The sequence below is a fragment of the Myotis davidii genome, unplaced genomic scaffold (genome assembly GCF_000327345.1).
Source record: "Myotis davidii unplaced genomic scaffold, ASM32734v1 scaffold18, whole genome shotgun sequence".
NCBI lineage: Eukaryota > Metazoa > Chordata > Mammalia > Chiroptera > Vespertilionidae > Myotis > Myotis davidii.
In genome coordinates, this window is record NW_006292696.1 from 14,476,009 (window position 1) to 14,490,449 (window position 14,441).

A 14,441-nucleotide genomic window follows, 5' to 3' on the forward strand; every position below is an offset into this window, starting at 1 on the left:
ACTCACACACTCACACACACACAACACACACACACACTCACACACACACATACACACACACACACACACACACACACTCACACACACACATACACACACACACACTCACACACACTTTTCCGGGCAAAATATACATAATAGTATCCTGTATACCTTCTCTTTCAACAATGTTGTCTTTCGCATAGCATCCTTCCCTTTTAGCAAAATATAGAACACATTGTTATTTTTTGTTCCTACATATACATGATCATATGCACCCATTCCACAGATTGTTATTGAGAGCGAATTGTGAGGGGCACAGGGTTCCCTTGCTCAGGTGCACGATTGATGAAATTATTTCATCAATCCCCAGTGAGGAATTTTGAAAGGTGATAATCCTCACACATATTCCGGGCAGCGGTCGGGAAGGGACATAGCTTCTTGGTTTTCTGGGCTGCAAACTGATTGTATAATAAGATCTATATCTCCACAGCCGGGCTGGGGGAGTGCAGGGCGAGGAATGAGCCCGAAGGAGCGGTCTGAGTGTGGTTGGTGCGAGCATGCCTGTTCCGTCACAGCTTACCTGTCCTCAGTGATGGAGTAGCTCACCATGTACGCCTGGAGGGAGAGTTCCTTCAGGGACCCCTTCAAAGATTTGTTGGATGAAATGACGTGGGATGAGCTTTGGCTCTTGGGCATTGGTTCATTCTCCATAAGGAAGAGGGAGCAAATACTGAGAGATGTTGGAGTGGGGGAGACACCGCTGTTTCTGAAATCTGAGCAGAGTATTGGGTGGGCTGCAGGCAGCCTCGCAGGAACTTTACCCAGACCGGCCCAGGTGTCCCTGGAGCGAGCGAGCAACGAGCATTCTTAGCTGAAGAAAGGCCCCATCCATCACCTGTGTGATTTGCCTTGGGGCTCAGGAGATGCATTGAAGATGTCAGCTTTCAAGAGGACCTTTTAGCTCACCGCAGGGCCTCTGGTGACACATTGCCTTGTTTGAAATCCCAGCTTGGTCTTTGACACTGAGAATATTATTTAGTCTTTCTTAGCCTCAGTTTCCCTGTGTGAATGGGAGTAATAGTAACTGATGTTTTGTTGTGCACTCATTTGTAGCGGGATCTGTGCTAAATGTTCTTATAAGCATGGCCTTATTTAAGCCAACCGACACCCCGGTGAATGATTATTATCCCCACTTCACAGATGAATATACTGAGTCTCTCAGAGAGGTTAAGTTGCCAGACTCACACAGCTAATGGAAATCACTCTTATTGAACCCTCATTTAATGGTGATTAGCCTGTTGCATGTCATATATACCTCATCCTCATTGTCTCCTACAATAGAGCAGTAAATTTCCAACTAACAGAACTTTTGAGCCAGAGTGCCAGGAATTCAGTCAATCGGTATTTGTACAGCCTGCCAGACCGTGGATATGCAGAGCTCATAAATGCACCAGGTCTCTCCACCAGGGGCCCTTCAGTCTTTCTTTCCCCCATGTGTTTTGCTTCAAGTTTGATTTGGAAGGAGATTACACAGGATAAGAGAGAGGGTGGATTCCTTTGGCTTGAAGGGAAGTTCTTTAAAAAACAACAACAAAAACCACAAAGTTTTTATTGATTTTTGAGAGAGAGAATCATCAATGTGACAGAGAAACATCAATTGGCTGCCTCCCGCATGCCCCCTACTGGGTATCAAACCTGCATCTCAGGCATGTGCCCTGACCCCGAATCAAACCTGCGCCTTTTTGGTGCATGGGACAAGGCTCAACCAACTGAGCCACCCAAGCCAGGGCTTGGAGGGAAGTTCTTGATCAGGATCGTAGACCTCCTCACAGTCATCTTTCTTCTTGTCCCATTGGACCTCGGTTTGCCAGTCTGCAGAAAGACCGGTGAAGCAGTCTCTGGGAGTCTGGAACTGGGAGTGGGTTGGGAGCAGACAGGAGAGGGAGGAGATGAGAATATGTATTTTAGGCAAAGGCAGCAACTCTAGAAATGCAGGAGCTGTCTGGAGAGGCCACTCAGGCGGACGGGTATGTCTAGATTCCTGGCACTCTGGCTGTAATACTTGACTGGCAGTTTGTGGTGTCTTTGTTCCTTGAGTTGGGTGAGATGCATGTCTGTCTGACTTAGCCACAAGACTGAGTGATTACTGCCACTTCCCTCTTGGCAGAACGGGGACTTAGTGGGTGGTTATTGTTAAAAGATCAGTTGGGGCTGGATTGTCTCGGGAAGGACAGCAGTGGGCACAGGCATTTGGGAACCAGCTCAGGAGGCAAGAAATACGGCTCTTGGCCAGACTCACAGGGCGGGGGCATCTGCTATTCTAGATGCTGCAGTAAGTCAGGTTTCCAGAGGGGAAGTGGGCATGACATCGTGCCATAGAGCTGGGAGGAAGACTGGGGGTGGGACGGGCGAGGGAGTTGCAGGTGGAGAAGCCAGAGAGGGCTGGAGTCCAAGTCCAAAAGCAAGCCTAGACCTTCGAGCCCTTTCCTGCAAACCCTTCAGGTCGAGATGCAGAACTGGAGGCCCAGAGAAGGAAGGTGGCCTGCTCATATGTCTCCCTAGTTAGTGACCAAGTTGGAGCTGGGACACAGATTCCCTAGCTCCTTCCATGTGTTCACCTTCCCGGGACAACAAGGATGGATCTGGTGTCGTTGCTAGGTTTTGGGATCTGTTGGGCCAACGCCGAGTAGCATGGAGGCCAAGAGTTGCAGGGTTGTGGGGACCATAGGCTGATGGTCTTTCTCCTCTTCCTCCCTAGGTACACCAAACCGCTCACCTTCGCCGACTGCATTAGCGATGAGCTGCCTCTAGGATGGGAAGAGGCGTATGACCCACAGGTTGGAGATTACTTCATAGACCACAACACCAGTAAGTTCCTGGCCATCCTCCCTTTCTCCTCCCCTCTCCCCGATCCTCTACCTTCACGCTCACCTCCTAAGTCTGGAAGAGGCTCTTGAAGCCTAATTGTATTTTGTGGGGGTTTTTTTCTTCTTTTTAAAAAATATATCTTTATTGCTTTAAGAGAGGAAAGGAGAGAGAGAGAGATAAAAACAACAATGATGAAAGAGAGTCATTGATTGGCTGCCTCCTGCACGACCGGGGATCAAGCCCACAACTCAGGCATGTGCCCTGACTGGGAATTGAACCATGACTTCCTGGTTCACAGGTCGATGCCCAACCAGTGAGCTGTATTTTGTTTTATGTACAGTTAGGTAGAGATGTCAGTGTAGGTATAGATAGATAATGTATGCTCATATAAAATAATAGTTTAGAAGGGTATTAAGTAGAATCTGAAACTCCCCCTCTCATAACTCATCTCCTTAATTCTATAGAGGCAGCCACTGCTGACAATGTTGTGTGTATCGTTCCAGAAATTTCCCAATTGTGTGTTGATGTGTATATAGATACTAGAGGCCTGATGCACGAAATTTGTGCAAGAGTAGGCCTTCCCTCCCCCAGCTACCGGCACCAGCTTCTCTCTGGCACCCAGGACCCGGGCTTTCCTCGCAGCCCTGGCTTTGTTCGGAAGGTCGTCCGGAAGGACATCTGGTCTAATTAGCATATTACGCTTTTATTATTGTAGATATGTCCTTTTTTATGTATATATCAACATATGTGCATACAGACCTTCTTTTCCTCGTAAAGGTAGATGTGTCATTGCCAGATCATTTTGGAGCAGCCAGAGCCCCAGCAAGCCCCCAGCAGTGTGCACACATAGGTGTTCATAGGGGCGTGGTGTGAGTGTGTGGTCTCTAGCCCATCGTATGAATCAGCCCACCCTCACTTCCTGTCTGTGATCCTGGCATCCTGATGCAGATGAAGATTCCCGGTGTCTTTGTCCCTGGGACTGTGGTGGAGGAATAGGCTGAGAAATGGACAAGCATGCTGTCTGACAGGTGGAGGAGCCCTGGTTGTAGTCCCTGAGCCAGGAGAATCGAGTGTGCTTGGGCTTCATCCATTGTGCACCTTCTTGGCCAGGAGTATTCTTGCCTTCTGAAATTTGCTGCCCCATTTATTCATGTGAGGAAAGAGGATTTTCTGGCTCACTCTCAACCTTGCGAGTTGGAGAATTTCCTTGATCCTTTCAGGCAAAAGGAGAATGGAATGAAGTGGGACATGCCTGGCAAAGCTTGAAGGCTGAGAATAGGGCAGCAAATTCTAGCCCATGTACTGTGCGTACACTCTGTGCCAATGCTGGGCAAGGCACTAGCTAGGCAGCATCCCATTTCATCCTCCCAACTACCCTGTGGGGTGTTAGGATGATTATCCCCATCTTAAAAATGGGACTTAGAGGTAGTAATCCATCGCTGAATACTCAGAGCTAAAACATGGCAGAGCTGGGATTTGAACCGCTGCTGGGGAGTAGAGGGGTGCTTGTCCATCCACTTCCTCTGGGTTTCAGTGGCACCTGGCCATGCCTTTGTCGTGCCCCTCATCACTCTGTAGCATAGCCACTTACCTAGTGTTGCAGGTTCTCCTAGATAAGGGCACGTAGTGAGTAGAAAAGGGCATACATGCCTGAGTGCGTGACTAAAGGATGAATGAGCGGACCGCTCCTGGCACCGAAGTGTAGAAGAGTTTCTGAGAGACAGCTAATGACATTAATTGCATTGTTGGGGGTAGCAGGGCTCTTTATTAGCGCTCATGATTGCATACTGGATAATGAGAAGTAAATATGCCTAATTGGGTGTGCATGGGGAATGAGGTTAATGCTGGGAGGGCTGCGTGGCGTGCTGGGTTAAACACTGATGCGCAGGAGCCCTCATCAGGCCTTTCCTGTTTCTAATTGCTGAGTGCATCCCCCTCATTAAAATCTGATGGCAGGAGTGGGATTTTAAGGTGCTTCTGGGAGACGTTGGAAAAAGGAAGGAAGGAAGGAAGGAGTAGCAGGCCGTGGCAGAGTTTATTCTTGAGGGGATGCTGGCAGAAATGAGGTGGGTGTATGGGGGGATGGGAGTACATAGGGGCCAGAATAGGGAGAATTCTCTATGGTAGTTTTACCAACTATCAGGGTACTGGTTCCTTTTGGTGTGAAGGTGCTCTCATTGGATAGAGGCCGCCACCTCTGTAGATGGAGCCGGTGATGCCAATGGCATGAATATGACCATCAAGACCCAAGCATTCAGAGTCTTGGACTTGGAGTTCATTGACTGAAATTGCTCTCTTAAGAGTTACAGACACGCCGAGACTGGTTTGGCTCAGTGGATAGAGCGTCGGCCTGCGGACTGAAGGGCCCCAGGTTCGATTCCGGTCGGGGGCATGTGCCTGGGTTGCGGGCACATCCCCAGTGGGAGATGTGCAGGAGGCAGCTGATCGATGTTTCTCTCTCATCGATGTTTCTAACTCTCTATCTCTCTCCCTTCCTCTCTGTAAAAAATCAATAAAATATATTTTTTTTTAAAAAAAAAGAGTTACAGACACGTTAGAATTAAACAACAAATTACATCTACCACCCGACATACATTCATTCAGCAAGTATTCACCTACCACCTGCAATGTTCCAGGCTCTGTCCTGGGAGCTTGAGACACATAAGAGTCCCTGGCAATGATCCTTGCCCTTAATAGAGCTTTCATTTCGGCAAAAGAGAAAATAAACAGAATAAATAAGCAGATTAGGTAGTGTACTAGACAATTATCAGCATTATGGGGAAAAGAAAGCAGAGCGTGGGGCTAATGGACTGGGTGTGTTTGTGGATGACGGGGCAAGGACAGGGAAGGACTTGTTGAGAAAATGAGAAGTGAGCTAAGACTTTAAGGAGTGAGGGAGCATTTCAAGTAGAGAGCATAGAGCAAGAACTAAGGTGCAGTCACATTTAGGGATGGCAAGGAGGCAGAATGAGTGAGGGAAAGGGGGAAGGGCATCAGACCAGAGATAGATGGGGCTGTGGTCCATTTGCCATACTTTTCTGGCTTTTACTCCGTGTGAGATGGGAGCCATTGGAGAGCTTCCAGCACATGAGTGGCAAGTTCTGCTCTATGTCTTAAAAGGGTCACTCTGGCTGCTGTGCTATCAATAGACCTTTATGGGTAAGGACAGAAGCAGGGAGACCTGTGAGAGACCATTGCAGCAGTCCAGGTGACAGAGGACAGAGTCCCAGAGCAGAGCCGTAGCAGTGGAGGTGGTGAAAAGTGTCCAGATGCTGGATGTATTTTCAAGGCAGAACCCACAGGACTTCCTGATAGATTGCATATGGGATGAGGAAGAAAGAGGAAGGAATGACTCTCATTGGACCTCAGCAACTGGCCCCATGGAGTTGCCATCAATGGGATGGAGAAAACTGCAGGAGGAGTGGGTTTAGGAGGAGGAACAAGGGTTCTCTGGGGCATGTTGAGTCTTCCATGCCTCTTACACGTCTGAGAGATGATGCTGGCCAGCTTGCTGTAGGAATCTGGAGCTTGGAAAGAGATCGGGGCTGAAGATACGTGCACGGGAGTTGTTGGCTGTAGATAGTATTTCAAGACATGAAGCCGGATGAGATTACCAAAGGGAAATGTCAAGACTGAAGAAGACCAAGGAATGAGCCAGGGGGTCCTCAGATAGTAAGAGGGTGCGGAGAAGAGGAAAACAAGTGATTCTGAGGAGTGACCAGAAAGGTGGGGGAAACCCGAGGGTCTGGGCACCACGGGAAGGAAGTGTATCAAGGCGGGGGGCGGGGGGCGGGGGGTTGTCAGCCCTGTCAGGTCAACGCTGAAGAGGCCTCAGAGTTGACCACTAGCTTTAGTAACCCAGGAGGCACTGGTGACCCTAACTGTGGAGGGCAGCTTTGGACAAGGACTGGGGGGCAAAAGTCGTGAGTCTAGGAAGAAGATGGAGGAGAGGAACTAGAAACAACACATATAGACAGTTCTTTCCAAATTATCACCCATTCTCGCCCTAGCTGGTTTGGCTCAGTAGATAGAGCGTCAGCCCTCGGACTGAAGGGTCCTGGGTTCCATTCCAGTCAAGGGCGCATACCTTGGTCGCAGGCCCGGTTCCCGGCCCTGGTCAGGGCGAGTGTGAGAGGCAACCAATTGATCTGTCTCTCTCACATCAGTGTTTCTCTGTCTCTCCCCTTCCCTTTCACTCTCTAAACATCAATGGGAAAAAAATATCCTCTGGTGAGGATTAACAAAAGAACAAAAACCAAATTATAACCCATTCTCATTATTTCATATGTCAGTATTCGCATTTACATTCATCACGGTTAGAGGGTTTTGATTGGCGATCACATCATGTGTTCTGCGAAGCAATGTATGTGTAACGAAACCAATTTTATCGTAGGCTAATGATATACAGGAGTTAAGTTCCTAAGGCCGCTCTTCAGCATTATGTGAAATGACAGTGGACGAAAAGACATTATTCGAGGACGTGCTGCAAGTGTCCTGGGACAGGGCTGAGGCTTTGATCCTGTTTTTTTGAAGCTCCTCGGCTGATTCTCATATGCTGCCGGGACTCAGAATTACTGGATGAAGCACCAACTTCTTTTTTTTAAATAATAATTTATTCTTGAAAGTATTACATATGTCCCCTTTTTCCCGCCATTGACCCCCTCCAGCCCGCTCAACTTCTTTTTTTCCAGCAATTTTACTGAGAATTGGAGGTGGGGGAAGGCACTCTCATGGGCTTTTTGTGAGAATAAAAATTGGTACAACGTTTTGAAGGTAATTTGGTACTATCACTATTGTAAATGTGTTTATTCTCTGAGCCAGCAGTTCCTCTTTTAGGAACGCTATCCTACACAATTCATAGACAAGTTCACGGAAGTATGTTTGTTAAGAACCCTCACTGCAGCATTGACTGTGGTAGCAAAAGAATTGAGAACAATTCAGAAGTTTCCCATGAGTGGTCTGGGGAACCACTAGTACCCTACCGTAAAGAAACCTAATACCATACCATGGAATACTGTGCTGTCCTTTAAACAATTGAGGTAAGTGAAAAATATAAGCAGTAATATAACTAAAAAACTTATTAAAAATTGAGGTTAATCTTTATACACTTACTAGGAAAGGTGAAAAGCTTGTAGACCAATATATATGATGCAGGACCACATTGCATTAAAAATAAGTTTATGGCCCCAGCTGGTTCGGCTGAGTGGATAGAGCGTTGGCCTGTGGACTGAAGGGTCCTGGGTTCCATTCGGGTCAAGGGCACATGCCCGGTAATGGGATCCCCAGTAGAGGTATGCAGGAGGTATTTTCTCTCATCATTGATATTTCTCCCTCTCCCTTCCTCTCTGAAATCAAGAAAAACATATTTAAACAAAAAACAAATAAGTTTGTGTATATATACACATATATAAAAACAAATTTGTAGGTAAGTAGGGGACAATATCTGCAAGTGTGTGAGCTCTTAACAACAGTTACCTCTGGGGAATAGGACTACAGAGATGGGAACTCTCACCTCTTATTTTATAAATTTGCAATTGAGGGAATTATTGATCAAAGGGTTAACATTTCCTTTGTTTTATTTTGTAGTATATTTCCAAAAAATATAAATTTTAAAAAGTTACAAACTTTAAAAACTTTTGTATGATGAGGGCAGTAATAGAATCCCCTTTATAGAGGTAGTGTAAGGATTGAATCAGTAAATAGATATAAAGTAATTAGGATAGTGCTTGGTATAGAATAAACATCAAGTAAGTGCTCATTTATTTTTTATATTATTATGATGGTTTTGTACAAATGCATCTTCGCTTTAATTTCTTATTACTTATTATTATAATAAATTGCTATAAGGGGAATTATTGGTCAAAGGGTTAACATTTTAAGGCTCTTACTGTACATGGTCAGATAGCCCTCTCGTTAAGGCTCTTGTAAGTTACATTTCTAGTAGAGTATGGGAGTTCCTATTTCTTCATATCCTCTGAAGTATTATTTATTTTGCTTTACTTTGCTCTTTACCAAAACAGATGACCTTAAGCATCTATAATGTCCTTGAGCCTCTGTCTAGATTAGAACTCAATTCTGGTCTTTCTCCTAGCTATACTCAGACAGATTGACTCTGGGTTTGGAAATTGATCCTGGTTTATTTTGTGTTTGTTTGCCTCAAAGTGAAGAGCCTTTGTTGTATAACAGGTAAGTAAGTTTAACCCATTCACATTTATTGTGGTTTGCTATTCATTATGCTTCTTGTTTCCTGGTAGTGGATGCCGCAGGCCACCAACCCAACAGATACTTGTGAGGTGCTGACCTAGAGTCTCGGGTCTGTTCCAGAAACCACTCAGATCGAGGACCCGCGGGTGCAATGGCGGCGGGAGCAGGAGCACATGCTGAAGGATTACCTGGTGGTGGCCCAGGAGGCCCTGAGTGCACAGAAGGAGATCTACCAGGTGAAGCGGCAGCGTCTGGAGCTTGCACAGCAGGAGTATCAGCAGCTGCATGCCGTCTGGGAGCACAAGCTGGGCTCCCAGGTCAGCTGTGAGTAACCCCCACCACCACCACCAGGGCCCACCCTCCACCACCACAAGCGGGGAGGGCATGGCTGCCCCAAGTCCTGTCTGTACTGCCTTTCAGATCTCCCCACTTTCCTCTTTCTCCACTCCTTGTGCAAACCATCTCTTCCTGTGCCCTGCCATGATTCATTTGCCATTTTCCTTGCATTTTCTTTCATTTGTCATCATCTCAGAATGCCAACCAGGTTACATTAACTCCTTGTTTACAACCCTTCAGTGGCTGGAGAAGTGATAGATGGAGAGTTAGTATTTAATGGCTCTGGAGTTTAAGATTGAGAAGATGAAAAAGTTCTGGAGATGGATGGTGGTGATGCTTGAACAATATGAATGTACACTTAAAGGTGGTTAAAGTGGTAAATTTTTTGTTAAATATATATTTCACCACATTTAAAAAAATATATATGTTTTTATTGATTTGAGAGATGGAGAGATAGAGAAAAATATTGATGACAGAGAAACATTCATCCGCTGTCTCCTGCATGCCCCCTAACTGGGAATCAAACTGGCAACCTCTTGGTGCCTGGGACAACTAAGCCACATCAGCCAGGGCTATTTTACTACAATTAAAAAAAAAACCTTCAGTGACTTCTCATTGCTCTTTTCATGGCCCCTGCCAGCCATGCCCACCCCATCTCATGCTGTCAGTCATTAGGCTCACCCTCTGCTCCGGTAGTCTGCCCTGCAACTTTTCCCCTCGTCCTTGCTGTTCCCCGGCTTAGAATGTTTTTCTGTTGATCCTTTTGCACAACTGGTTCCTTCTCATCCTTCCAGTTTTATCTTTCATTGCCTCTGAGAGGCTTACTGTAACAACTCCATCAGCAGACTCCTCTCCCCGAAGTTAGCCCCAGTAATGCTCTTTGTTTATTTCTTCATCGCATGTATCACAATATATCTGCTTATTTGTCTGTCTGCATTTCCGTACTTGTCTGCCAGGGTTTTTCAACCTCAATACTACTGACATTTTGGGCCAGATAAGTCTTCCTTGTAGGGGCCTATATATTGTGCACCTTTAGCAGCATCCCTGATCTCTACCCACTAGATGCCAGAAGTAACCCCCACCCCAAGTTTTGACAACTAAAAATGTCTCCAGACGTTGCCAAATGTGTTCTCTGGGGCAAAATTCTCCCAGCTGCAAACCACTGGTCTAGGTAACATGATTACCTTAGAACATATTAATGGCTGAATAAATATTCTTTTTGGTTGAAAACACTTTCCATAATGTCTTGAGAGTATGGACTCTGGAGCTGGTCTGCTCAGGTCCAAATCCAGGATATGCAACTTATTAGCTGTGTGACCTCACCCAAGTCATGCCACTTCCCTCTGCCTCAGATTCTTCATGTGTAAGTGGACATAATAACAGTATCACCTTCAGTAAAGTGCTTGGAATAGTACCTGTCGTATTCTTAAGCTCTCAGATAATCACAGCTATTATTTGATATTATTAATTCATTGACACGACAAAAATTTTGAACAGATGCTTGGAACCAGTAAGATTGAACTCATGATCAATGGTGGGAAGTTAATGATGCAGTCCTATCATGTGACTTCCGGTTGTTCCTGAGAGCACCATCAGGCTCAAAGACACCACTGTTTTGAATGTTAAAGAACTTCAACCTGGCCCTTGACGGTGTTTCTCAGTGGTTAGACCACTGGCCCTTGAACCAAAAGATTGTGGGTTTGGTTCTAGGAAATGTGGGTTGCATTGGAGAGGCAACTAATGGATGTGGCTCTCTCACATCGATGTTTCTCTCTCTCTCTCCCTTCCTCCTTTCCTCCCTCACCACCTCCCTCCACTCTCTCTAACACAAATGGAAAAAATATCCTCCAATAAGGATACACACACACACACACACACACACACACACAGAACTTACCTTTGAAGCAGGACTAGGGTCATCTCAGGTAACCTGATGTGAGATCCAAACCAGCCAGGAATTGGGGCATCCCCCAGCCCAAGCGTCCCCAGTTAAAGAGAGGGGGCCCAAGCCTCCTCATGACTGTCTTTGGGTTTTACAAGCCAGGTTTGCCATCCAAGTCCAGCTCTTGAGTACGTCGATAGACCGGTGAGGCCACATGCCTGGCTTCTAACGCAGATGGCATGCCAGGGCCTGTGAGAGTTTTGCCACCTGCCCTTGGTTGTTGTGGGCCCTGCCCTGGGGATGGAGACTTTGTCATCACCCCCCGGTACAATCCCTAGCTCGATGGAGAAGGAGAGGAGAACTACCATTTAGTGTGTACCTGTTGAATTCCTTCAGAGTAGTGTGCTGGGGGCACTCTACATGTGTCATCTAAACCTTCCTCCCCACTTGCACACACACATAGACACGTAGTCTTTCGAGATGCTGCTGTTCTCATGCTACAGGTAAAGAAACTGAGGCCCAACCACCCCCCTCCACTCTCTCTAACACAAATGGAAAAAATATCCTCCAATGAGGATTCACACACACACACACACACAACTTACATTTGAAGGGACTAGGGTCATCTCAGGTAACCTGATGTGAGATCCAAACCAGCCAGGAATTGGGGCATCCCCCAGCCCAAGCGTCCCCAGTTAAAGAGAGGGGGCCCAAGCCTCCTCATGACTGTCTTTGGGATTTACGCTCTTGAGCACGTCGATAGACCGGTGAGGCCACATGCCTGGCTTCTAACGCAGATGGCATGCCAGGGCCTGTGAGAGTTTTGCCACCTGCCCTTGGTTGTTGTGGGCCCTGCCCTGGGGATGGAGACTTTGTCGTCACCCCCGGTACAATCCCTAGCTCGATGGAGAAGGAGAGGAGAACTACCATTTAGTGTGTACCTGTTGAATTCCTTCAGAGTAGTGTGCTGGGGGCACTCTACATGTGTCATCTAAACCTTCCTCCCCACTTGCACACACACATAGACACGTAGTCTTTCGAGATGCTGCTGTTCTCATGCTACAGGTAAAGAAACTGAGGCCCAGAAAAGGGAAGTCATTTCCTCCCGGTCACATTGGTAAAAATTGATGAAGCTAGCCTTTATACCTGGGGGCATCTGACCTCAAAACCGATTCTCTTCATTTAATCCAAGTCAGCCAGTCCACTTCCAAGGTTCTTGCATTACACTGGGGTCCTCCCGTCCCCTGGAAGGTGAGGACTTAGAAGAGCTGGGTTCTTTTGGACCTCACCATGTTCCTTCCTCACTACAGGTTAGAGGAAATTTGAAATATAAATTACTGGGAGCCTTACAGTTAAAAATGCCAGTTGAACTACCCACCTGATTTCACTGACTCCTGAAACTTGGACAAGATTAGAAAAAGATCTTTAAAGCATACACACATAGGGACAAGGAGACTTGGAGAACAAAGTAGCAATACAAGGTCTGGCCAAAGTAAATTTACAGTTGTATGTGAAAAACTGAACTTACTTGTATGTTATTACCTATGAATTATTTTCTATATAAGCAACTGTAAACCTACTTCTGCCCACCCTGTATAATGTGGAAGCTGGAAGGCAGAGGGACAGGTGACAACCTATCTGGTAGGCAGACCTATCTGAGAAAAGAAAAAAATGGGCTGGTAATGAAAACAGCAACAACACTGTAATTTGTAAAGAACACCCGCAGTCCTAGCTGGTCTGGCTCAGTGGATAGCGCGTTGGCCTGCTGACGGAATGGTCCCAAGTTCGATTCCGGTCAACGGCACATGCCTGGCTTGTGGGCCCGACCCTCAGTAGGGGGCGTGCAGGAGGCAGCCAATCAATGATTCTCATTATTGATGTTGCTATCTCTCCCTCTCCCTCCCTCTGTGGAATCAATAAAAAAATATATTTAAAAAACACCTGCGGAAGCCTTGCGAATTGGGAGAAGCACCTGTTTCTGGGAGTGGAGTTGGGAATGAAGTAAGGAGGGTCCCAAGTAAGAGGATTGGATGAAAGTTGCTTCTAAAACAGACCACCTGATCTCCTCCCCAGATTGGCAACTGCCCAGCCCCAACCCGCAAAAGACGGGAGGTTTATTTTTTGGAGAGAAAAAAAAGAGAGTTTGGACTGCAGGACACAAGGCAGGTTCACTGCGGGGCCGCACCAGACTAAACACGTGGTCATTAAGGGAACGTCGACAGGCAGGATTTTGAGACCCCAGCCCCCAGGTACCACTCGGTCCCCAGACTGGTGCCAGGCTATTACCTCCCAGGCTGGACAGTAGAAGAGTGGGGAAAGCTGAACAGAGAAAAGAGAAAAAAAGAGAAAAGATGTAAAGATACTGACATTGAGGATTCCTGGATGAAGCAGTACAGCCAAATCACGTACCCCGTCGTTCAGTCAACAAGCTCCAATCCAGCCAGCTTTTAGGGCCCCACCCTCAGATGTGAGCCAGCAGCTGAGATCCAGATGCCCGAGGGAAGCCTCAAATGGGAAAAATAAGAGATTAAAACAAACACATGGCGATGGGAAGGCCTTGGAGGGAACAGGGAGTGTGCATGGAGAGGAAAACTACACAACCATGAAACACGAACAGGATGCTGCATTATAAAAGGAACCCACAGAGAACACAAAGGAGCCTTTGGCAATTAAAACACTTTGGAGGAAATGAAAATATCTGAAGGAAGACTAGAAAGTAAAACGGAGGAACTCTTCTGAAAAGCAAAACGAAAAAACAATGAGATGAAAAACAAGGGGACAATATAAAGCACCAGGCCAGGAAAACTGAGAAATAGAAGTTCAGAAAGAGCAGAGGAAATGGGGAAAGAAGCGTCAATGAAATTATTCAGAACAAGTTCTCAGAACAAATGGAGCAGAGTTTTTAGATGGAAAGGGTTCAGGGAGTGCCCAGCACAATGGATCAAAGTCAACCACACCAAGTCATACCATTGTGCAACTTAAACACTGGGAACGATTCAAGATCCTAAAAGTTTTCCGAGAGAAAACCAGGTCCTAGAAAAATGATTAGGACTTAGAATAGCTCTGGGCTTCTGAATGGATGGTGACCCTGGAAACCTAAAAGACGATAGAGCAATGCCTTAAAAAATGTAAGGACAGTCGTTTCCGACCTAGAATTTTATATCAAGCA

General features: G+C 46.4%; 1 protein-coding gene across 1 annotated transcript in view; it reads left to right on the top strand.

Moving 5' to 3' along the window:
* Positions 1-14,441, top strand: part of LOC102764369 (protein KIBRA) — a 69,115-nt gene that overhangs the window by 50,677 nt on the left and 3,997 nt on the right. The window contains exons 2-3 of the mRNA XM_006766333.2: positions 2,741-2,850; positions 9,175-9,378. Coding sequence (XP_006766396.1) covers positions 2,741-2,850; positions 9,175-9,378 — 314 coding nt within the window. The remainder of the gene's footprint in view (positions 1-2,740; positions 2,851-9,174; positions 9,379-14,441) is intronic.